Source organism: Pogona vitticeps, chromosome 3 (genome assembly GCF_051106095.1).
Source record: "Pogona vitticeps strain Pit_001003342236 chromosome 3, PviZW2.1, whole genome shotgun sequence".
NCBI classification, from domain to species: Eukaryota; Metazoa; Chordata; class Lepidosauria; order Squamata; family Agamidae; genus Pogona; species Pogona vitticeps.
The window spans coordinates 100,000,215-100,026,104 of NC_135785.1; the positions used below are offsets into that span (position 1 = coordinate 100,000,215).

At 38.0% G+C, this 25,890-nt stretch overlaps 1 protein-coding gene across 1 annotated transcript in view; it reads right to left on the reverse strand.

The window, feature by feature from the left end:
• Positions 1-25,890, reverse strand: part of BICC1 (BicC family RNA binding protein 1) — a 169,771-nt gene that overhangs the window by 90,243 nt on the left and 53,638 nt on the right. Inside the window, exon 3 of the mRNA XM_020802263.3 lies at positions 18,827-18,896. Within this exon, the coding sequence (XP_020657922.3) occupies positions 18,827-18,896 (70 nt within the window). The remainder of the gene's footprint in view (positions 1-18,826; positions 18,897-25,890) is intronic.

The following is a 25,890-nucleotide window of genomic DNA, read 5'->3' on the forward strand; positions in this document are numbered from 1 at the left end:
ATTTCTATGACGCCCTCTGCTGCAGCTCCCACCAATTGCTATTCGCTTTCTACCTGCCACACCAATAGCTCATTTCCCACATAAGATCAGTGACTCATGGACCAGGCCCTCCTTTCACTTCTACTTAAAGAGACTGAGCTTGATTCCAGATTGTAATTTTCCAGTAAGATTTATACATACACACACACACAATGCAAGTTATATCAGATCCAGTAAATCATGTTTATAGAAAAAAATATACAAGTCATTTTGTTATGAGACATCTGTTCGTGATCATCTTGCCTGGGACTATGGATTTAGTTCAACTTTTTGGCTTTCTCACAAGAGCAACTCATCCTATAGGCATTCAGCCAGAAAGACTTAGGCATAACATTAAACTATAAGGATTTTTAATTAAAATGGCTGCATTGCTTAAAGTAAGATTCAGGAGGGGTGGGTGGGGTGTTCAACCTATCACAATGAGTGTATAGGGCATTATTTATGTCTCTTTTTTTTACTAGTTAAGGGACAATAATAAAACAATGCAAAGAGTCATTTGGTGTAACATTCACAGTTGAGCTGTGGGATTTTAACAGTCTGGTGAGGCACCTCTGCACAAAAATGCAATGCTAGTTGCAAAGGTTATATATATTTGATTTATTTGATTTATATATATACCCCGTTCCCCCGAAAATAAGACCTAACCTGAAAATAAGCCCTAGTATGATTTTTCAGGATGCTCAAAATATTAGCCCTACCCCAAAAATAAGCCCTAGTTAAGTAAAACCCCTACCTCCACCATTGTGCACCATTGTGCAGAAACCAGAAGATGATGACATGACTGTATTTGAATAAATGTAGATTGTTGTACATGGAAAAAAATCCCCTGAAAATCCATGTGTTTTTTGGAGCAAAAATTAATATAAGCCCTGTCTATATTATCTAGACCATAGATAATGAATGGAGCTGGACCATAAAGAAGGCTGACTGCCGAAAAATTGATGCTTTTGAATTGTGGTGCTGGAGGAGACTCTTGAGAGTCCCCTGGATTGCAAAGAGAACAAACCTACCCATTCTAAAGGAAATCAACCCCGAGTGCTCACTGGAAGGACAGATCCTGAAGCTGAGGCTCCAATACTTTGTCCATCTCATGAGAAGAGAAGACTCCATGGAAATGACCCTGATGTTAGGAAAGTGTGAAGGCAAGAGGAGAAGGGGACAACAGAGGATGAGATGGTTGGACAGTGTCATCAAAGCGACCAACATGAATTTTACCCAACTCTGGGAGGCAGTGGAAGACAGGAGGGTCTGGCGTGCTCTGGTACATGGGGTCATGAAGAGTCGGGCATGACTTAATGACTAAACAACAACAAATATTATCTACAAATTATAATATACATATATTTGTCAACAGGGCTTCTTCTGACAAAAATAATCTAGAAACCACCACTATGTGGGATGAATGTTCTGATTGTCTATGATTTCTATATGGTTTTTAAACACAATATATTTCTAATTTTTTACACTCTCTCTCAAAGACTATGGTGGTAAAGCAATAACCAGCCTGACCCTAGTTGTCAGCCAGAGCAGGAGCAGCTGATGGTGAATTGACTTTTTCTTCCTTGCTGTCCTATCATGAAGAATGCTGTGCTCTTAATTGCAGGAGAGCAAGAGAAATATTTGTGTATCTGCTACCAAACAGAAGATTAAAGGCCACAGGGAAATTACATCATCTCAATCAGTCAATATTATCTGTCCAAAGCAGCAGCAGAACTAGCTAGTGGAAATGGGAAAGGTCTCTTAAAAATACCTCTTGCCTCTCTGTGTACTTATTTCCAGGTCATTACCAAGATTTCAAAGAACCATAACCACGATCACAACTGTTGGGCATCAAGCATGGACAAAAAAGTTCTAAATTCTGTAAAGGACAAGATGGTATGGGAAGAGTTACAATTTAGTGGCAAAGATATCTTATTCAGTGGTGGATTAATTGTCTTGCTGGTACAATGGGATCAGCTACTTCAGCAGCTGCACAAGAGGTCACTATGGTCCAACAACACGACTTCTTGTCACACTGTGATGTCTTAGCCACTTCAGTGTGAGTGCTAAGAATGTCAAACCACCCAAGCTACAGTCCATAGCACACGTAATCCGACCCCACACTATCCTGATCCATGTGAGCCAAATGTTTTGGAATGTAAATTTTTCCTGTGTTGCTACATGATAAATGGTAATACATATTCATTAACAGATAATAAATACTGTGACTTTTTAAATGTCTCTTAAGCATAAATATGTTAAGCTAATGCAAGAGGCGAGGCTAGCCACCAGCCTCTCCAGCTTGAGCTAGCAACATGGAGAGCACTGGCTAGGTGACTTTTTACATCCCTTTACTTCACTAATTCCCATTCTCATATTTCAAAGGGTCGGGAACTGTTGACTACATCAGCTCAAAGCAAAAGCAGGGCAACAGAAATATTTGGTGAAATGAAAAGACTAAAGTGTTTTTGCCCCAGTTTAGAAAGCTGGGATTCCTCTGCTTCAAAAGGCCCTACATGTTACATGGTTGCAGCAATCTAGAGAGGTAAGATTTCTATTCTTGCATTTTCCATTTGTATACATTTATTTTCTCTAATAAGTAGCATGGGGATGCAATGGTAGCTAAACTGGGCTGTTTAAACAGTTACACTACATACTAATGGCTGCTTACTGTGACATTTACCACGTGGCCCCTGCTTGTTTCAACATACAAAGCGCTCACGCTACATCTCCCACCAGCTGATACCAATTGTTACACGCCCCCTCCCGTGTCCCCAGGTTGTCTTTCTAGCCTGAGGGCCACAACACCTTCTCTCCTTTCTGCTGCCACCAGCTGACCTCTCAACACCCTTTAATTAGAAAAATTGTCCAAGCTGAGTATAAAGTTGAACAACACGGGTTTATTGTTTATAGTTTGCTTAAATAAGTTCTTCACAGACTTTAATGTATTCATTAGATTTGAATAACTTGTTTCACTCTTAACTCTCATAACTCTCTGTAAGTTCCACACTCTTAACTCCTGCCTCTGCCACACCCTCTAGCGACCACAGACTAACTTCCCCTTCAGACTTTCATCTCTGACTCTCATTGACTGAACTCTCCAGACTCTGACTCACTCCTCCCTTCTAGGTTCTCAGGCTCCGCCTCCCAACAGCTCCCATTGGTGTATGCAAACAACCTCCTACATGAGCCAAAGCAGGGTGATTGCCACACTTCCTTATCCTAAATATTGGCTGAAATATAGCAGTGTAACTTATGCTATGTAAGGCTGATGATGTCATGAACTGCAGTGATTTTTTTAAATAAAGCATTTCCGGTGCCCTCCCCCAGGTTCCAAGACTCCTGTGGAATCTCCTTTATTGTTAGGAAGACACTGGGGGCACATTTAATTTCCAAAAGTCATTGCCAGTGGGATGATTCTATCAGCTGCTTCAGTTTCGACAAATTAAAGACTTCTCGCCACTTCTAATAGCTCCCCCAGGTTCAAATGGATCTTGACTCACTGAGATACTCAAATTCTTTTTTTAAAAGTCAAATACTAAAATATTTTTCACAACTTGCATGAAAGCAAACACACCAGCACTTTTTTCATCACCAACAGCACAAGTAAAAAATTTTCATTAAAAATGTGTATTTTTGTGCAACAAACAAGGGTTTCTATGGAAAATGGAAGGCTTGCCAGTTCTGTGACTTTTTTTAAAGTGCCTCATAGCACAATGGTTAAACTGCTGTACTGCAGTCAAAATTGTGTCAATGACTGGGTTCAATGTCAGGTAGCCAGTTTAAGGTTCACTCAGCCTTCTGTCCTTCTGAGGTTGGTAAAATGAGTACCCAGTTTACTGGGAGGGGCAATGTGTAGCCTGCATAATTAATTTGCACAGAAAGTTACAACTAGAGCCATTGAATAAACAGAATTCATAGAGGAGCTGACTCACTACATCTCCAATGATTCAATGGGCTTACTCTACTTTTGACTTATTACACTACACCACAAGATTTCAGCCATTTTGTTTTCTTTTCGTATGCAGCAACATCTAGCTTTGCCTCTTGGAAGATTACAGATATAGGTCTAATATTACAGTAGGGCCCCTGTATCTGGGGGAGGGGGAATAGTTCCAAGGCCCTTCATGGATGCTGAAACATGTGGACTATAGTGGACGCTATTATAGCAAACACTATATATAGCGTGGTCTCTGGTTCCTTCTAGTGGCCGGTTCTGGTAATGTCATCATTAGAAATACATATACTGTATCCAGGAATTTAAATATGTTTAATATTTTCAGACCATAGAGAAGAGAATCAATGGATACTGATCCTGTGGATACAGGGGTCCTACTGTACTTCCAAAAAGAGATGGCGGTATTTCATATATTACATGGATATATCTCCTCTGCTACATGAGCCAAAGCACATGGATCCAATTTCTAGTTCTTTGTTGACAATATGTGCATAATTCCTGTTTCTAAACATTTTTGGCTCATTCCACTTTAATATCTACACATGAAGAAATTAATGAAGAATGCCTGAGACATTTGTGTGTATGTGTGTGTGTTGTTGCTGTTGTTTTTTAAGGATAATTGCTACAAATGGAACACATGGGTAGACTGAACTTTAATTCTGTATTCCAAAATGCTCGACTGTCTCACCTTGCCCTTGGGAGCCTGTCATGATCCACAAGCAGCATCTTGATAAAAAAAGCAAGTGCTTTTGTCAGTAAAAAGAAGTTCTTGGTCCTTGAGACTGCGGAACAACATTTAACATCTTAAAACTTGTGTGCCGCTCTTTTTAAAGAACTGCATGCACAGCTTCAGAGGATCCTCCCAATCAGCAAGGAATGCACGACAGATATGCATAACCTTTTCCTTGTCTCCCCCCCCCCCCAACTTTGGACAAAAGGAGGTCCGAGAAAACCACGAAGGAATTCTGCATGATCTCTCAGTGAGGCTGATGGAATAGCTACAAGCAGTTCAGTCGTCATGGGGACCAATGGGGAAACATTAAAATGCCAAGCTTCATACGTACACGCCTTAGTGAACTATGAAAAAAAAATCAGACCTAAACTTTGTATCTTGGGAACCAAAATCTTAAGAAAATGCTTCAAATAAGATTCTACCGACAAAAGAACACAGGCCCTAATAAAGCAAGCAATCTTGAATTCTCTGTCTATTAGTGGAGCTAACTGACTGACACCAGGACATACCAAACAAGAAGACTCAGCTGCTTAGCAGGCAGCTATGGAAACTAACAGACACATGGTAGGTATGCAGTAAGAGCACCAGAGATAAGACCATGGCCCTACAACATAGACTGTTTTCACAGCTGCTGTCTCCTTCTTCCATTTCATTTCTGGTCAAAGCAGTAAGCAATGCTTTTCCTTTTAGAAAACAGACAGCCTGAAACAAAGGGGGATAAACATTTGTAAATACAGAATGAGATCATTTCAAGTGGATGGAAACTCAAAACTTGCTTATTGAGCTCACATGATGTTATCTTACTCTGAGTTCTTATTTCATGTGGCGAACAGAAAACTATTGTCTTGAGGATGTTAACATCCTAACATCTGTACACTTCCCGACATACCTCATGTTTATCAGGGCTTGCCCTTAAAAGGAGGTTTTTTTTTTTCAAAAAGAGTGGCGCTTGGATACCTGAATATCTGCTTTTAAGTATATGTCTTGTCCCAAATCTTATGGCCAATTGTGATTTTCAGGCATTAAAGAATTCCATCTAGCAATCAGTGACTCCCAAAGCCTTCCCTAAGAGAAAGGAGCAACAACAAAATATAGCTCAACATTTATAGTATCTCTAGGCGTTCCTGGAACCCAGAGGGGGGATTGGAATATTAATCCCCCCCAAATTTATTTATTTATTTATTTATTTATTTATTTATTTGTTTGTTTGTTTGTTTATTTATTTATTTATTTATTTATTTATTTATTTATTTATTTATTTATTTCCCACCTATCTGGTGTACTCGACCACTCTAGGCGGCTTCCAGTATAGGATAAAACAATAAAACACAAGAACATTACATAATCATTTGATACAGTTACAATAAATGGCTGTAGCTGGTGCTATCATCACAGCTGTACAGCATAAAATTGAGCAACAGGATTGTAGCTAGTGTGTGTGAAATGAATTATCACAGACATAGTCAAAGAAATGCATAACTTGGAAAAAGGATTGGGACTACTCAAGTGACAGGTACTGTATAAACTGACCTATGGTTTGTGATACTGCGGAAAGATATCCATTGGGGACTAATTATATACAATAACCTTATGAAACTCATGCTTTTGTGTGGATTTACCCTTCCACATAGCTACAAAATCTGCCAGTGGTTGCAAAAGTAGAATGCTCTCCTAAACATATTTTGATCATTAAAGCCTTATGAATATGTTAAAAGTCAGTCTTCAGAGCAGAATTAGTTACAACGAACAAAGCTACCTTAAAGTAGTCACTTTTAGGGGCGATGAATAATGTTACTTAATTTAATATCCAAATATCATCTATTACAAATATTTTTTAGATTACATGCCACTCATTTATTAATCTGGAATGGGAAGTATTCTTTGGCTTTTCTTAATATCAGGTTAATAAATAGAGGGAACCAGAGAGCATTTCCCTGTATTTTTCTGGTGTACTGGAAATGACAACATAACACATTAATAATATGAAACACAACATACTGCTTACATAACTGGAACAGACACCGCAATAATGATAGCCTGAGAAATATGGGCATCTATGCCAGTAAGGATAAAATAACATTTCTATAAATTAGTTTGGAGATGGTACTTTTAGCTCCAGTGAAAATAAACTTAATAAAAACTAATTATTCTAAGATGTGCTGGAGAAGGCACCAAAAAACAAGTACTTATTTTCACATGTGGTGGGAATGCGAGACTATATCAAAATGTTGGCAATGGGTTTTTAAGGAAATATATGAAATAAGTAAATGAAACTTAGTATGTCATAAAAGAGCACTTTAATCAGTATTTTTAAAAAGGGGATGTAGTTGAACAACTAAAGAATTAATTATAGCTAGAAACTGGAAAATAGAGTATAATTTCCAATTAAATTATTGGTACTGGGAATTTTGGGATTAGTTATAAGCTAATATGTGATGTTAAATTTAAGAAAGGGTGCTAAATAAAGATAATTTACAGATATTATTATTATTATTATTATTATTATTATTATTATTATTATTATTATTATTATTATTATTATTATTTAAAAACATCAGACATTATCAAAATTATAAAAACACTGACAGGTAAGTATCTGTTAAATATCAATGCAATATATATGCTGTTCCTAATATTGCTGGGGTTTTTTGGAGCTCTGATTGTGTGATTTCTGAGATCTGTAACTGCTTATAGTACTGTATGAAATTTCTTGATATTGTTCCCAAAGCCCCAATGACTATGGGGACCACTGAAGTGTGTTTCATCCACAAGTGAGATGTTTCAATTGTCAAGTCTCTGTACTTTGTTAGTTTTTCCACTTCTTTATTTTCAACTCTGGCATCCCCTGGAATTGTAATGTCAATGATCCAGACATTTCTTTGTTCTGTTACTATGTCTGGTGTGTTATGTTCAGGGTGTATTATCGGTCTGGATCCAAAAATCCCACAAGATCTTGACTTCCTCATTTTCTGACACCGTCTCTATCTGATGTTCCTACGGGTTTTTGGAGGGTGGCAAGTTATATTTTTAGCATAATGAGCAGTGCACTAATTTTGCCACTCAATCATGTCTAACTTTGTAATCTGTGCAATCTTTGGACATTCACAGTTGAGATGTGACACAGTTTCATCTTTTTCTTGGCAGAGTCAACATTTGCTGCTAGCACATTGGTTTGAAATGCTTGTTCTTGTGCAGCAAAAAACAAGCCTTTGGTTTCTTTCTTAAGGGTCTTCAGTTTTAGCCATGCTTTCCACCAGTATTTCTTAGGTGTTGTCCATGTAGTGGTTTATTGTTTGAGCTGTTTAATTTATTGTCAAATTGCTATTTCTTATATTGAGCCTTTGTTTCTGTCGGTTTCAAAATATTCACCACTGCCATAAATAATTTTTCTCTGCTTGTATTGATATAATAATTTAGGCTTCTTTTTTCTTCCCCGTTACCTGCTGTATTTGCAATAATCCACGACCTCCAATTTTTCGTGGTAAATGTAATCTGTCCACATTGCTTTTGGGATGTAGTGTGTGATGCATGTTCATTCTTATTGCACAAAAAAAAAAACATCAAGAAGCAAAAAATAAAACTCGCCAGGCTCCAAAAACCCATGGGAACATCTGGTAGAGGTGACAGAAAATGATGACATCAAAATCCTGTGGGATTCCTGGATCCAAACTGATAAGACACCTTGAACATAAAACACGAGACATAGTAGTAATAGAATAAGTGTCTGGATCATTGACATTGCAATTCCAGGGGATGCCAGAGCTGAAAATAAAGAATTGGAAAAACTAACAAAGTACAGATACTTGACAATTGAAACATCTCACTTATGGATGAAACACACTTCAGTGGTCCCCATAGTCATTGGGGCTTTGGGAACAATATCAAGAAAATTCACACGGTATTATATGCAGTTGTATTAATTAAGAGGAAGGGAGAAGCTCCTTCACAAGAGTCATTACAATCTTTGAAAGAGAATAAGGTTCCATGGAGGTAATTGATTGCAACTCAGACTGGTCCCAGTGAGTGGAACACTGTGTTTAGTAGATGTTTTTAATTGTTTATTTGATGTTTATATTTGATGCTTTTATTTGTTTAATGTTAAAAATAATTTTAAGTTTGAATACTGATTTTTGGTATCAGGTATCTAATATGTCCTTTGTCACTAAGGTCAAAGGTGCAGGAGGAGAAAGTAGAGTTGTCACACTTGCACATAGAAAATATTTACAACCACATACTTTTAAAATAAGCCCATTAACAAACAGTGAATCAGTTTTCACACTTAGACAGTCAACTGAAAATCTCTTAGACAGGATTAAAAACTAGTCCGATAGCAAGCTTGTCTAATGATGGACAGAATGTACTACCCGAACAGTCACAAACAGCAAGAAAGCAAACCATTTATGCAGCAAACTTCTGGACTTCAGTACAATACAGGAAACAATAGAGAAAGACACAGCCAAAATAAATTAGTGGTAGGAATTCCAGCTCAGATTTCAGAGTCTAAGGAGACAGAAATGATTAACTGTGGCTAAAAGCTTTTTGCCATAAGGAAGAGCAAAGCCCTCAGTTAAGCCAGAAATCTGTTGACATGCTTAATGTTTTCCCTCTACTTATGCAAGCTCTTTTTCCAATAGTTCCTAAAACTGAAGCTAAATTGTTGGGAAAATCATAGACAAAATGAGTATCAGTGGAAATCTTTATCACAGGAGTTTGGGGCAGGGAATGTGGAGAAAAGGAGAGACTTCATCACTCTCTCAAGAATGGAGAACTATTCCCTCCGAAATTCATGGCCACCTTGCCCTATGAACATTCCCCCCATAAAGAATTTATAGATGTCAGGAATCTGACTTGGTTCCCAAAATGAATGAGACAGGGCTTCAAGTGTTATCTGGAAACATATGTAGGAAGGAGACAGACTTATGGTAAGGGCTTGCATGAGAGGGGAAGGTTTTGACACAGGCCTGTCTGTTTGGCATTAAAGAAGTAGTTATTTGATTGGAACTGTCTATGTGAAAATGAGATTTGGGGTATGGCTTTGTGTAGTCAGGGACAATTCTCTACCTCCATCTGGCTTTAACTACCACATGCTTGTTTTTTAAAAATTCAGATTTCCTAATGCATCCATTTAAAAATGCAAATTAATTTTTGTAATATGACTCAGTCTGTTATGTTCTATTCCCAAATACATATTTTTAAAAAACACCACTGTGTTGTGAAAACTGAATTGCAACATCACTATGCTGTTCACATATTTACAGCACAGCTTAGTTTCATGTGGAAAAAGCCAAGATTTCTGAAAACAATCCACTGAGTAAGCTCATCCAGCTATTTTCTTTAAAAACTTCCACTTAACTACATTTGAGTTGCCAAATTCTTTGGAAGGCTTCATTTTACATAACTGGATTCTGCAAACATTAGTCCCTGGTGGACAAAGCTTCTGAGTCTTAAACATAAAAATACAGCTGAGAGGTTCATATTTAAAACTAGAGATTTATAGCATAGCATATTTTAAAGATAAACTAAGTGATGCCAGCAAATTGGATGCAAAACTCTGAACTAAAGCTGCTCATTTTAGACCTTCTCAATCAACCCTTGTTTCCCATTATTACATGTTACTGTACAAATCTCTCTGATTAAAAAAAAAATCCAAGAAATTGGCCAGAAGATCAATGTTTATCTCTTACAGATGAGGAGGCATTTAAGCAGACACTAAGAATTTGAATGCATGAACTCAATACAAAAACAATATAAATTTCAAAGTACTCTTAACATGGGGAAAACTTTGTCTTTATCAATGTATTTTAGGACTGTAAGCAAGATTAAACAAATGGTAGCCTGTTGTGTGACTTTTAATATTAAATTTCCATAACTTTCCATATAACTAAAAAGTTGTCTGAGAAAGCAAATTCTATTGTTAGATCATATTTTCATATGTTGCAGCTGGCATCATGAGAAGTTGCACTCCTAGCATGAGGATATGGAATACCTTGAATATATCATCTGCCACACACTATTACTGTAAATATCTTTTTATAATTATGTTCTTTATTCCATTCATCAGGCAATGAAACTGGAGGATCTTCCCTAATGATATGTTTTAGAAGAGAGAAGAATTGATTAAACACTGTAACTCCAAAATATTTTACAAATGGGAAATGTTTTGGCACTGGAGGAGTCGATCCATAACCCCAATCACATAGAGTTATACATACACATATGGCTATATCTTATAAATGGAACATGTAACATATCCTTTTATTGCATGTTATATTTTATAGGAATATTACATTTTATAGGAAACAACATTTTGTTTAAGAATTTAAATAGTAAAAAAAAAAATTGCTGAAATATCCCTAATATGTATTTCAATGGGTTGTACACACACAGAGCCGATTTTTGGCTTTGAAGGGGACCGAGGCAAAATGGTGTCTGGTGAATTCCCTCCCGTGTTGGTGGATCCCAGCAGGCTTAATGGGAAGTCGTGCTCTCAGAGATGCTACATGGCTGGAGGAGAGAACAGCATTTAAATTTTCCACAATGCCCCTGCTATTTCCCACTCCAGATGATGGAGAAGTAAAACAGCAGTTAGAACCAACTTTCCAGTGTTGTTTGAACAGTGTGAAAAGAAAAATTTCATAGGGCCAAGATAGGTGTTAGTGCTGGCAAGGTCTGGCAACTGCCCAAAGATGTGCATTGATACCAGCCCTGTATACTTATAACTGTGATGACTAAAACTGTAACACTCCTCTAAGATTTGGAAGACCAAGACAATGGCTGTGTATTATCTAAACCAAATGCTTCTGGAGGCAAGTAACCATATTAAATCAAAGCACTGATCTCACTTTCTTAGCTGGCACCTGAAGTCCAACAACATAATCCGGAATTCACTTTACTTCTCAAAACTTCAAAATCATGGAATTTCCAACTTTATAATGGCTACTGAAGTAAAGGTTGAATTATCATAATGTAAACACATCCTTTATGTCACAGTTTAAAGCTGCCCCATGAAATATTTCATTCACTTACACATAAACATGGCTATTGTTAAAGATGTGCAGGTAGCGCCTATAGTTTATAACATAGAGATACTGAAACAATTGCAAACGTTTTGTTCATTTCCAAATTCATCTCAATGTCAACAGCTGCCTTCCACAATATGAAAATGTAGTGCAAGATGTTCAGCATAAGGTGGTAAAAAATTAGTGAACAATGCTCAATAAACCATCCTTAGTAAAGAATAACTTCCAGATTAGTTTACCTTTCACACACATGGAACAGCTCTCAGATCATCAACTAGTTCAGTATGCCACTGCAAAATGGAACATCAGTTTCCAAATCCTATATGATATACACTAATTAGTTCTTCATTCCGAGGCTCACTTCCCGCACTAGTTACTTTTGAGACCCAAGTGGCTTGGAAGTAGGTATTTTAAGGACTCATCTTCTAAAAGAAATGTTTTTCTCTGTCTAACATCTGAAGTCCTGATCGAAAAACACTTTTCAGCCTGAGGATCTGATGGATGCAAGGAGCAGGGCCTTTTTAATTAAGTCACTGATTTTCTGTAATATGTTGTGGTCCAAATCGCCCTTACCAATACAGTGGTGCCTCGCACAACGATTGCTTCATACAACGATGAATTCACACAGCGATGGGTTTTTTTTGAGGAATTTCCCCCATCGTTTAACAATGTTCTCTATGGGGGAATTTCACTTAACAATGTCCCTTTTTGCTCATTTAAAAGTGTCTTAAAATGTTTGAAACCTGTTTTAAATGCTTGGATTCCATAGTGCACCTTGTGAAACATGTGCAAACTTAATTTGGTTTTGTTCTGAGTCTTCATTAATTTTTGATGATTTTTTTATTTTCCCCATTTAAATCAATTGAATGGACAGTTCAATGCATTTAAATAGGGAAAACAAAAAATCACCAAAAGTTAAGGACGACTCAGAACAACACCAAATTAAGTTTGCATAGGGTTCAGGAGGTGGGCTAACGATTGCAAGCATTTAAAACCTGTTCCAAACATTGTAAGACACTTAAAAATGAACGAAAAGGGACATCGGAAAAGACTTCAAAAGCACTGAACGAAAAAGGAAAAAGGACTTCACAAAGCCATTGAAATGTATTGAGTCGGCTTCAATACATTCCAATGGAGGAAACATTGTTTCACTCAACGATGTTTCCTATGGGTTTTTTCACTTAAAGACGGCAATCTGTTCCAATTGGAACGGATTAACCGGTTTTCAATTCATTCCTATGGGAAATGGTGTTTCACAGAACGATGTTTCACACAACGTTGATTTTTTTGGAACCAATTAACATCGTTGTGTGAGGCACCACTGTATATGCTTTTAATTAGTGCTGTGCAGATAGGGATTTCCCCCCAAAAAAGGATTTGAAACAAGAGGAAATGTTGGCAAAATTCTCATGATTCTGAAGTTCTGTATTATTGTGCTTAATGTTTGTGTGTGTACATCTCATTTTTTCTTTTTACAGTTTATTGCAAGTGGCAGAGCTTTCCCACGCTTCAGTTAAAATCCAGAGAAAGATGTGGCACAGTAGTTTCATCCACATGGCTTTTTCAGATCATGAAGTGTAGGCAGCCAAGGAAGCTGCTGAGAATGATAAACAGATATATGGAAAGGAAAAAGAAATCATGACACCTTGCAATCCTGTTCATGAAGATACACCGTGTAAGACTGATTACATTACTAGCCATGGTGATTTTTCAGAAATTTTTTAAAAATGTGATTTCCTCTCTGAAGGATGCCTTTCATCCTGGGAAAGCTGGTGGGACCAGAGGACATATATTTAATTTCAGAAAATTTAAATTAAAAACCTTAAAGAATCTTACATGGGATCTTCCAAACCCAAATCAAGAACTGCAGTTCACACAAGCAAACCTGCACCTATATGGTCTGAAGAGAAATCCTACCGTGCAAACACAGTGTGAAGATAAAATGCACACTGTTTTTATTTCTAACATGTTTATCCATATGAAAGGTAATGGGAAATGAGGTAACCTAACCATTTTTATGCAAACCTGAATAGCAAACTATGATCCTTATTTTATCTTCCATTTCCCTTTACAAAAACTTGTGTAAATGAATCTCTACCAAAAACTCATATAAATAGTTCTCTACTAGAAATTTTCGTGTTCTGCTAGCGTCATGCAATTGCAGAGATTAAAAAACAACCTGTCTATATTCAGAACAATACATACATATGAAGAGCTGCAGCTAAAAAGGCATCAACACTCAAGAGCCATAGAATGACAGATCTGGATTTACTACAGTGGGCCGTCTACTTACGAACTTAATCCGTTCTGGAAGGACGTTCGTAAGTAGGAAAGTTTGTAACTAGAAAAAGCATTTCCCATAGGAATGCATTGAAAAACAATTAATCCGTTCGGCAGGAATCAAGGAGCCCAAGGAGCTCCTCTTCCCTCTTCCCTCCGCGGGCGAGGAGCAGCGTCCCCGTCCAGGCATCTCACCTCCCTTTCAGGTGGTCTTTTGCGACCCAAAGGGGACATGAATGCCGCGCTGCCACCGATGCTTCAGCTTCAAGGCGCGCGCGGAATCCGAACAGGTGGTCACGCGCACGCCAGCCAGCCAGAAATGAAACAGCCGAGCAATCCAGGGAGAGAGAGGTTGCCTTTAGCAGCCGTTCACGCCATGCTCCACAGAGCTCAAGGCAGGCGATGGGCCGAGCAGCCACAGGCGGGGGAGGGAGCTGCTGCTCCTACTCCTCCGCTCCCACCTTCCGCCCCGATCCTCCCGGGTCCCCGCCGCTGCGATCGACAGCTTTGGAGCTCTCAAAGGGCTTTCCCTGACATGGGAGGAAGCCCTTTGAAAGCTCCAAAGGCAGGGAGGAAGGGCAGGAAATTTGAATTTCCCGCCCTTTCTCCCTGCCTTTTGGGTTCGTAATCCGATCCGCGTTCGCAAGTAGGTTCTACTACTTGCGATGAGATCGGGTTTGTAACCTGAAATGTTCGCAACTAGGGCCATTCGTAAGTGGAGGGCCCACTGTATGTTGCTTCCTTTCTTTGTAAAACATTATCGAAAGATGGCATGCATTCAAGAAACAGCAACCACCAAAACACCATTTTCTGCTTTAATAATAATCCACAAATCATATTTCTAAGTGTTAGAGTTCTGTGGTCGTGTATCTCCAATATACAATGATTAACTTTAATGTTTCAAAGCAAGACAAGGTCTTTGTATCTGAATATTTGCTAGAAGTAACTTCAAATTACCACCACAAAGGCAAATATTTTCATATTCAGAATTCAAAATGTATAGAAATGTTTATGAATTTAACTAATATATGGTATGGATGTTCACAACTAACACACCTTGGCCACTGTTGGACATTTGTACAAACAGCATAAGTTTTGGAAGCAAACTGCCATTTGTTAAGAAATCTCAAAGAACAACATCTGTTCCACACTAAGTCATAGAATTATAGAAAAGTTAAGTTGGAAGGGGCCTACAAAGCCATCAAGTCCAACCCCCTGCTCAGTGCAGGAATACAATCAAAGCATATCTGCCAGGTGATTATCTAAGTTTTTCTTGAATGTCTCCAGTGTTAGAGCACTCACCAACTCCTGAGGTAACTGGTTCCACTGTCATACTGCTCTAACAGTTAGAAAGTTTTTCCTGCTATTCAACTGAAATCTGGCTTCCTTTAACTTGAGCCCACTGCTGCATATCCTGCACTTTGGGATGATCGAGAGCAGATCTTGCCCCTCCTCTGTATGACAGCTTTTTAAATATTTGGAAAGTGTTATCACATCACCCCTCAGTCTTCTTTTCTCAAGGCTAAACATGCCTTGAGAATTATTTTAGCTTTTCCTCATAAGGCTTGGTTCCCAGCACCCAGATCATCCTTGTTGCCCTCCGCTGAACTTGTTCCGATTTGTTAGCATCCTTCTTAAATTGTGGTGTCCAGAACTGGGCACAATACTCAAGGTGAGACCTAACCAGTGCTGAGTAGAGAGGGACTAGCACCTTGCGGGATTTGGAAAGTATACTTCTATTAATGCAGCCTAAAATAAAATTAGCCTTTTTATAGCCACATCACACTGTTGGCTCATATTTAACCTGTGATCTACGACAATTCCAAGATCCTTCTCCTTCGTAGTTTTCCTGAGCCAGATATCCCCCATCTTGTAACTGTGTAATTGGTTTCTTTTTCCAAAGTGCAGTACTTTGCCTCTTAATTTGATTCTGTTGCTTTCAGTCCAGTGCTCCATCCTATTAAGGTCATTTTGAATTTTGTTTCTGTCTTCTAGGGCAGTGGTTCTTAACCTTTGTTACTCGGATGCTTTTGAACTGCAACTCCCAGAAACCCCAGTCAGGACAGCTGGTGGTGAAGGCTTCTGGGAGTTGCAGTCCAAAACTCGTGAGTAACCCAAGGTTAAGAACCAGTGTTCTAGGGTATTAGCTATTTCGCCCAATTTGGTATCTTCTGCAAATCTGATGAACATTCCCTGCACTCCCTCATCCTAGTCATTAATAAAAATATTGAAGAGCACCTGGGCCAGGACTGAGTTTTTGGGTACCCCACTTGCTACCTCATCCAGGTAGAGAAGGACCATTAATCATCACCCTCTGAGTACGATTCTGTAGTTAGTTGTGTATCCACCTGACACTTGATCTATCCAGGCCATACCTAGTTAGCTTGTTAATCAGGATATCATGGGGCACTTTGTCAAAAGCTTCTTTGAAGTCAAGATATACTATGTCTACAGCATTCCCTCGCATTCCCTCTGTCTATTTGAGAGGTGACTTCATAAACAAACGAGATCAAATTAGTTTGGCAGGATTTGTTCTTGACAAATCCGTGTTAGCTTCTAGTTATTACTGCACTGTTTTCTAGGACCTTGCACAATGACCACTTTATGATCTGTTCCAGAATTTTGCCTGGGATTGATGTCATGCTGACTGGCCTGTAGCTCCCAGATTCCTCTTTTTTGCGTTTTTTGAAGACAAGGACAACATTAGCTCTCCTCCAATCCTCTGGCACCTCACCCATTTCCCATGATTTCAAGAAAATAATGGATAGTGGTTCTGAAAGTTCTTCAGCTACCTCCTTCAGTACTCTCGGATGCAGTTCATCTGGCACTGCAGATTTGAATTTGTTGAAGGTGGTAATGTATTCCTTGACTATTTGTTTATCTGTCCCCAGCGGCAATCCTGTCCCTCCCCCCTCACTTGTACTTCCAATTTGTTTGGAAGTTCATATCTGTCTTATGGGAAAAGACTGAACTAAAATAGGAATTGAGCACCTCTGCCTTTTCTTTGTCATCTGTTATCTTTTTTTCCATCTCTATTGCGGAGCTGTGCCATTATGTCTTTTGTTTGTGTTTCGCTACTCACCTGAAGAATGCTTTTTATTGCTTTTAATGTCTTAAGCTAACCTCAGCTCATTCTCAGCTTTTGCCCTCCTAATGCCATCCCTTCATTTCCTTGCTACATGTCTGTACTCATCCTTGGTGGCCTGGCCTTCTTTCCACTTCCTGTACGTGCCTTTTTTGGTTTTTAGGTCTTCCATGAGCTTTTTGTGAAGTCACACTTGCCTTTTTTGCCACCTCCCCTTTCCCTTTTTTTCTTGTTGGAATTGTCTGCAGTTGTGCCTTTAGAATTTCTTTTTTTGAGAAGCTCCCACTCTTCTTGGACTCCTTTGCTTATTAGGATCTCCTGACATGGGACCTTACTTATCCTTGTTCTGAGATTATTAAAATTGGCTTTTTTTAAATCCAGCAGACCTCTGTGGCTACACTCTGCTTTGGTTTCTTTTGAAATCAAGAATTCTAGAAGGACATGGTCACCCTCACCTAGAGTTCCCCTTACTGCCACTTCCCCCACCAAGTCATTTCTGCTGGTCAAAATCAAGTCAAGGATAGCAAATCCTCTAGTTTCTTTCTCCACTTTTTGTAGGAGAAAATTATTAGCCACACATGCCAGAAATTTCTTGGAAGGATCATACTTGGCAGAATTTGCCTCCTAACAAATATCTGGATAATTGAAATCTCCCATCACTACTACGTCATGTCTCTTTGAAAACCCTGCAATTTGTTTTTCAAAAGTTTTGTCTGCTTCTTCTATTTGATTGGGCAGTCGGTAGTAGACTCCAACTACCAAGTTCCTTTGGCTTTTGCTCCAACTAGTTTGATCCAGATGCTCTTGATGGGACAGTCACTCTCCTCCTCCTGTATTTCTGTGCAGGAATGAGTATTTTTGACATATACTGCAACTCCAATTCCCTTTTTATTCTCTCTGTTCTTTTTGATCAGTTTATATCCCTCAGTTGTTGTATTCCAGTCATGGGAGTTATCCCACCAAGTTTCAGTTATTCTTATCAAGTCATACTTCCCTTCCTGAATTAAAATTTCAGTTCTTCTTGTTTGTTTCCCATGCTCGTGGCATTTGTATAGAGGCACCAGAAGCTGTGTGATTTGTGGCCTGTTTGTCTTTGTACATTTTTATGAATATTATGATTATTATGTTTATTGTTATGTTTATTATTGTGATTATTATTGTTAATGTTACTGTTGTCCTTTTGATCAGTTTGGTCCATTCCTTTTATTGTGTCTAAGGCTTCATCTACTGTTAACTCTGTGCTTGCGTCTCACTCCCACTTCCAATTCAAGTCCCTCCTGATGAAGTTCTGTGGGCAAACACATTCTTCCCAGATGCAAGCTCTTGCTAGCAGTCCTTCTCCCAGGAAGCTTAGCCCATGGTCCCAAAGTCATGCAATTCAATGTACAACAGAGAAAGTCTATGGAGATTTCTTATCTCAAAACAATTCACCTCTAAAACTCACACTATTTTGCATAACTGCGCCGTTCAATTTCCATTATTACATAATTTCATATGCACAAAACTACTTTGACAAGTAGTCACATACATTTCTGATAATGTTGAATTTGAGAATCTTAAAGCTACTGGAACAGATGAAAGAGAACAAAACAAAAGGACAAAGCAATCATAACTAGCTGAGTGTTGTTTTGGGGTACAAGATATTGGGATGCATGTGCCTACAGCCACAGACTTTTGTTTTGAATGTCATGAAAATGGATACAAATAATTATAACTCAATACAACATTTTTACCTTTCTTTGATTTTGCACCAATCTTCAGCTTAGATGGCCAAGCAATCTGGGTGTTAGTTTCTTCCATAATCTGTTAAAAGGAAAAAAAAGTGCTGTTTAAACCTATTATCCTCTGTTGTTCAATGCCAGCAGATGCAAGGCTCGTATCTGGCAGTTCAGAACTACTAGCTGCCAAGAAATGCTAAAACCATCAGGTATCTGAAGACTGGTACCATGCAGCTCCCGTAGCAGTTACTACATAGAGAAGCCAACTCCCAATTTCACACTTTATTTAAAAGGTTTTTAAATCTTAAACATGGAATGTACATAAATTTAAGGAGAAGCTACAGTAACCAATGTGTTCTTCCATATTAAACTACCTCATTCTATTTTACCCAGTATTTGCAAATGCCTTCTCCTCCTCTCAAATATTTGTAAGAAATACAGTACTATATTAATACATATATTCAAATTCCATTTCAATCGTATGTATTACATTTACTGTATGTTGCGATCTTTCTCCAAGGAACTCAGAGCATTTTACATGTAGTTCCCACAGTGTTTTCCCTATAGGACCTGATTTGATTTCTTTGCACATCAGAAATGCATTGTGTGCCTTCAAATAATTATCACATTACAAGTGATACCCATTACAATTTCATACAGTAATGAAGGCTTTCCCATATCCTATCTTAAAGCAACTTTTATCTTAAAGCAACTTTTGTTTGTGCAGAAGTGCAAGACAACATGAATTGCTATAGTTAACTAGCAGGTGCTTTGTATTCCTCACTGAGCACTAGTTATGTGACTTGGCATGCAGAAGAAAAGTGGAGGCTCTTTAAACAGTGACTGTTTACTGCTGTGATGCATACTACTGCACTTTATTCTGGCATACATAAATGATAGGATTCTGGCCATTAAATGAAGGAATTGCAAAACAATAATTCTGAAATGAAAACAAATGGATTTTTTATAACCCTAAACATTCTTACACAGTGCTCTATTTGAATAAAGTCTAGAACTGGTAAGATTTCTATAACATTGATATGAAACCAGCAGGGAAGCCTTAAATAAACAACTACTGTATAAACTAAATAATAGGCAGAATAGAATTTAGCTTTCTAAAAATTAGAAGGAAATGCCATAGATATGAAACATATAGGTCAGCTAAATTGATAGCTTCATTAGTAGTGTCATTTTGAGTGTTATTTAGTGGGCATGTACTATGGGTTTGTTTTTAGGTTGCTGGAATTTTTTTTTGGGGGGGGGGAATTCAACTCCCAGAATTCTCCAAGAATATCCAAAGCAGGATTCTGTGAGTTCCAGTATATGGACACCTATATTTTCCACACATAGAGACAGGTTTAGCTTTGAGGTTGCACAAGTTAGCTTCCTGTTGGTAATGTATTAAAAAGGAATCCATTTGATGTTAATTGATTTTATACACTCTGAGGCTCTATAAAGGGTGTCTCCTAACTATAGAAGCATTGCAGCAGTTTTATTTTTATACATTACTAACAAGAAGCAAAGATGGAGTTAGGCCATGCCGCTACAGAACTAGGTTCTTCTCCAGGTGAGCAAAATGGTATCTGTAGGTGTGAGTCTCTGGGCCAAAACTTCCAGAATTCTGTCTGGAGAATTCTCAGGGAAATCCAGGAGTTGGAGTCCCAAATAAACAAATGGCACATCGCCATCATTAGGTCAGAGATAAGAAGCCTGTGCTGCAGGGTCAGAAGACCAAGCAGTCGTAAAATTGAATCCACGCGACGGAGTGAGCTCCCGTCACTTGTCCCAGCTTCTGCCAACCTAGCAGTTTGAAAGCATGCAAATGTGAGTAGATAAATAGGGACCACTTCGGTGGGAAGGTAACAGCGTTCCGTGTCTAAGTCGCACTGGCCATGTGACCACGGAATATTGTCTTCGGACAAACGCTGGCTCTATGGCTTGGAAACGGGGATGAGCACCGCCCCCTAGACTCGAACACGACTGGACAAAAATTGTCAAGGGGAACCTTTACCTTTACTAAGTAATGTTCAATGCACTATATAGCCCCTGGATTCAATGCACTATATAGCCCCTGGTTCCAAAAACACAAAAAGATGCATCACCTGGGGGGGGGGGGACAATTTACATCAAGACAATTTTAACTCTCTAGGGCTTGTGTCCTTGTGTTGGTGGGTTGCAGGCTGTGGAGGTGGGCAGGCACACTACAGTTTGCATACGACCCATATGCCATGTTGTATGCATCTCTGATTTACAGAAATGTCTTCTGTGGCCATAAGTCAATGGAAATGTTTTCCTTCATTCCATTTAAAAATACCTATATCTTACAATCTTTATAATTTAATACATCCAGTTTGAACAGCTAGAATCCTGTTCATGCAGATACACCAGGCAAGACAGATGACATCATCAGCTGTGGTGATTTTTCAGGCATAATACATTTCAGATTCTCTCTTGAAGGTCCAATTGTTCCCATTTGAGCCCTTTTGTTCTGGGCTACCACTGAGGCTGTAATCAAGTACAGAAGTGTTTAATTTCCAAAAACTGAACGCATTTGGATGATTCTACCAGCAGGGACAATTTTCAGAAATTAAGGGTTCCCATTCCATTCTGGAGCTATCAACGGCTTCACTATGATGAAAATGATACCATGTGAACCTCAGAACCTAGGGAGATGGAATTAGAAACATTTTATCTAAAAAAAAATCACCACAGTTGATGATTCCATCAGCCTTATGCTGCACAGCTGCATAAACAGGATTTCAGACAATGAATTGTTATTTACTAAGCACCTGAAGCAAGTTTGTTTACCAGAAGTGAACTGCAGAAGTATTGAAGAAAATAGATCTAATCTACATTTACAATTACCTCACAATGAGCTCTGTTCCAAATTGAATCAATTTAAAAATCACATGGTATTTGTGTTGGTGTGTGCCTCCTCTTGGGAAAGAATTTAATATGTGATACAGTTGAGGGGGTTATACTAGCTTTCAAAATCATTTCATTTTAGGCTTACCTGCCCTGCCGCTGGCCACTCACCCCTGATTTAGTCTGAGGGAGGGATAGAGGGGCAAAGCTGATTGTCCCTTTAGAAAGCTTGACTGCTTCAGTCCTTTTAAGAATGTTCCAGCTGTTACCATTTGTACCCACAGAATACAGCACAGGAATGAGGGATATCTGGCTTAGAGGGGTGCAAAAGCACTTGACACCAGCATGGATCATCCCAAATCCATATGATCACCCCTGAACCACTGTTCAATCTGTTGGCAGAAAAAGTGCCTATGGCTGAGACTGTGTTGGGAATCATCCTGCATAAAAATCATATGGATCCATGAAGATTTGTGCCTCTGTTCCATTTCCCCATCCACCCACCCAAAGACAACTCTTCGCTCTTACAACCCTGCCCTGGACTAGCTGCCTTCTCCCCTTCCTCTCAGGCTCCCTGTATCTATCCATCCCTCCTTCCTTCAAACCTTCCCCCAACTCTTGTTGCTGCCACTGCTGCTGCCTCCCGCACTGCTTCTGATGGTTACCCAAAGATACAGTCTGCAGCGACGAGAGGTGTTTAGATATGCAGAATTAATTGAGCACCATATGCATGCTAAAATAAATGACCCTCTGGTGGTACACTATTTTATGTTGCTTTCCAACCACCTTGCATCATTCACTGCTATCTTCCATGCTCTCTTCTATGATGAAGGTGGCAACTTCACTCATCTCTGCATCCACTTGACTGATTCAAAGACTTCCAATCATAATACAGTAAATGCACAGATACTCTCTGTCAGAGATAGCTGCCCAAAGAACATCTCTGTGTTGAGTCCCTAACTCTATTCAGTCAAGAGACAACCTAACATCTCCAATCAAGTAGGTTACCTCACACTCAGAGGAAGCTTCTCCTTGACATGGAGCGGGGGGGGGGGGGGAGGAATTGGTTTGTACATCTGCAGTTCTGAATAAGAATAAAGTGTGTCTTAGATACATGAAACCAGGAAAACGTTGCCCTAAGTAATGTAGTTTCACGTAATGCAGATCTAAGAACAGAAGGCTGTAATTATGGCTAGAGAATTTTCAGGTGCATCCTCTGTAGTCCCTTACAACATAAATTTTGCAAAATAAATACTCACACCTAAAAAAAGATATCTAAGTGGATGACAAATTCTATTGGTTGTATGAATAGAACTGCTTTAAGCCACTATTTCCAGAGTAGGATGCCATGTGGAAAAAGTGAGAAATGTCAGCCAGGGCTTAGTTCACTTAGGTTTGTACAATAAATTGCAGCTGGAAGACTAATTCCAACTGAGTGAAATTTTACCACAACATACCTCTATTCCTGAGAATTCCCAAACCCAGATGTGAAATAAGAAATCCAGTGGTATTTAGTCAGAATGCTAAATCTATCAAGTCCACAGACTAGAAACGGAAGTACACATAAAATCAAGGAGTTGGAAGGGGCCTCTAAATATGCGTGTGTGCCAGCCCATGCATACACACATTGTTATATATTTAACAATATATAAAAATCAATATATATATATTGATTTTCAACATGTTCAATGATATGGAATAAAATTAATTATCATTCAGCTTGGTAGACTAATAATCAATTTATACATTTCTTTTATATTGGTGGACACACAGTACATGTATGAACTCATTCTTAAGAAAAGCATACTCTCTCCACATACTTGACCTGCACTGTTGTCACAATGTTTAATCTGCTTCCACATTACTTGGTGAGTTTGTAAAAACATTTTCTCACAGCTTTGTAAATGCCACCACCCAACAGAGCTTTCATGTTGCCTCACATACAATAGATGTAGTGCATACTTTCAAGTGCAAATCAGAGTTATGTGAATACAGTATATGCATGAAAGCAGATAGAAGAGAATTCTGTTTATTGAGCACTTCATTTGACTACATAGACAGAAATGGATCAAGGTTTACTGATTACTGAACAATTGATGAAGCGCAACACTATGGAATAGGATCAGAGCTTATAACAATGTTGCTCACAAAAGTTCACTTTCAGAGGGGCACCAACAGCAGCACATGTTTGCAGATAATACAATGACATTTAATATTTTTAGTTTTTTAGTGTATTGACTATGGCCTACTTATTTTTAAGCTTGGGAGTGTCATTTATAGAACCTTTGAGATATTATTTTTAATCTCTGTTTTTGTGTGAAACTAATTTAAAAGAAATAAGAAGTAATGTCCAGAAACCTGTGACTTATGAGCACCAGCATTAATCATATGGTTGAAATTATAGTGGTGAATTGCAGCTGGTTAGGAAATCAACGTTCCCTTATTGGTGTTTACTAATAAATTAAATAAATCCCACCATTCAATCCGATGAAAGCCTTGAAGAGCATCTAATGAAACTATTGTCACTTTCCTTCCCCCCCCCCCGCTATATTTATGATATTTAAAACCCAATAAATTGCATTTGACATTTCCCTCCCTGGCATGAAACCATATTGATCAGTGTGGATATGATTTGTGATAAAACTATTCAGTCTTTGCGCTAAAACAGAGGGGGGAATTTGATCTTAGTTTTGTAATGTTATTGGTCTATAAGCAGAGGTGACTTCAGTATCTTTTTCTGGTTTTGGAATAGCTATTATTCTTACTGCTTTCCAGGATTCTGTGTTTTTCATCAATCAATATTGAATTATATAGTTTCAAAATATGTATTGTACAGACGCATCTTCAGCCCACGTTTTATAAAAATCTGCTGTGAAACTATTACATTCTGGTGCTTTCACTTTTTAAAATCCTTTAATACCTGGCTTTATTTCTACAAGTGTTATTGGTGAATAAGTTGATTTTTATGCTCCTCAGAAACTGGGTTAATTGACAACGAATTTACAAATGTTTTAACATCTGTCTTTGGTGCTACTTCTGTTTCGAGCAATTCCTTATAATATTCCTTAACTGTTATTGATATTTGCTGCTGTGCAGTTATAAATCTTCCTTCTTTAGTTTTAATTTTAACAATTGCCTTTACTTTTTATAGCTCTGGATAATAATCTGGAGTTTTTATCTCCATATTCATAATAATGGGAGGAGATTTTATCAAGGTGTTAAGAAATCTATATGAAGGGGAGACAGCCACAGTGATGATAAACAGAGTAGAATCGGATATATTTGAATTACATAAAGACAAGAGACCCTTTGTGTCCATTAGTATTTGCTCTGGCTATTGAAACACTGACTGTAAAGATTAGAGATAATGATAACATTACTGGCATGGCAGCCAGCAACAGGCAGCATAAAATTAATTTATATGCTGATGACATGCTTCTATTTTTGGAAAATCCACAGAAAAGCATAGAGGAGCTGAGACAAGTATTGGAAAGTTTTAATCAGTACACAGAATTAAAAATCAATTAAATTGGTATGTATACAAATCCTATAACAAAAAAAAAAAGAAAATTAAAGTAATGTCAAATTTAGATCTGTGTTATTTTAGCTTTAGATATTTAGGAATCTGGTTAACAAAAAGATACCTCAACTAGTGTATAGGAATTAAAAGGCTATATGGGCAACTATAAAGGAAAAAAAGAAATGGGAAAAACTAAATTCATCATTATTAAGGAGAATAGTGACAGTAAAAGTTTACATTTTATCAACATTTTTATTTTTGTTTCAAAATATACTCATACAACTAGAAATAAAAAGATAAAACTATAGCAAAAAAACCCACAAACAAAAAAAAACTTGGAAAAATTCACTGCAGGAAAAGGAAGAACAATAAGTTTCATAAATTCTGTAAAATATTGACCAAGTATAAAAGGAGGATTAGCAATACCTCATTTATTAAAATATTATGGAGCTTTTCAAATAGTTCAAGCAATTAACTTTATAAAGGAAACATAGACTGCTGAATGAGTTCAAATGGAAGGGAAAGAAAACCTAATTTAGCTACATTTATATACACACAGGTTACCAAAAACAGGGACTCAATTACAAAACCCATTTACTACAGAAACAATGAGAATATGGAGAAGAAATACAAAAGGTTTTGCCCCTCCAAAATTCCCCTTATGTCCTTGCTTAGAACACTCACATTTTAAATC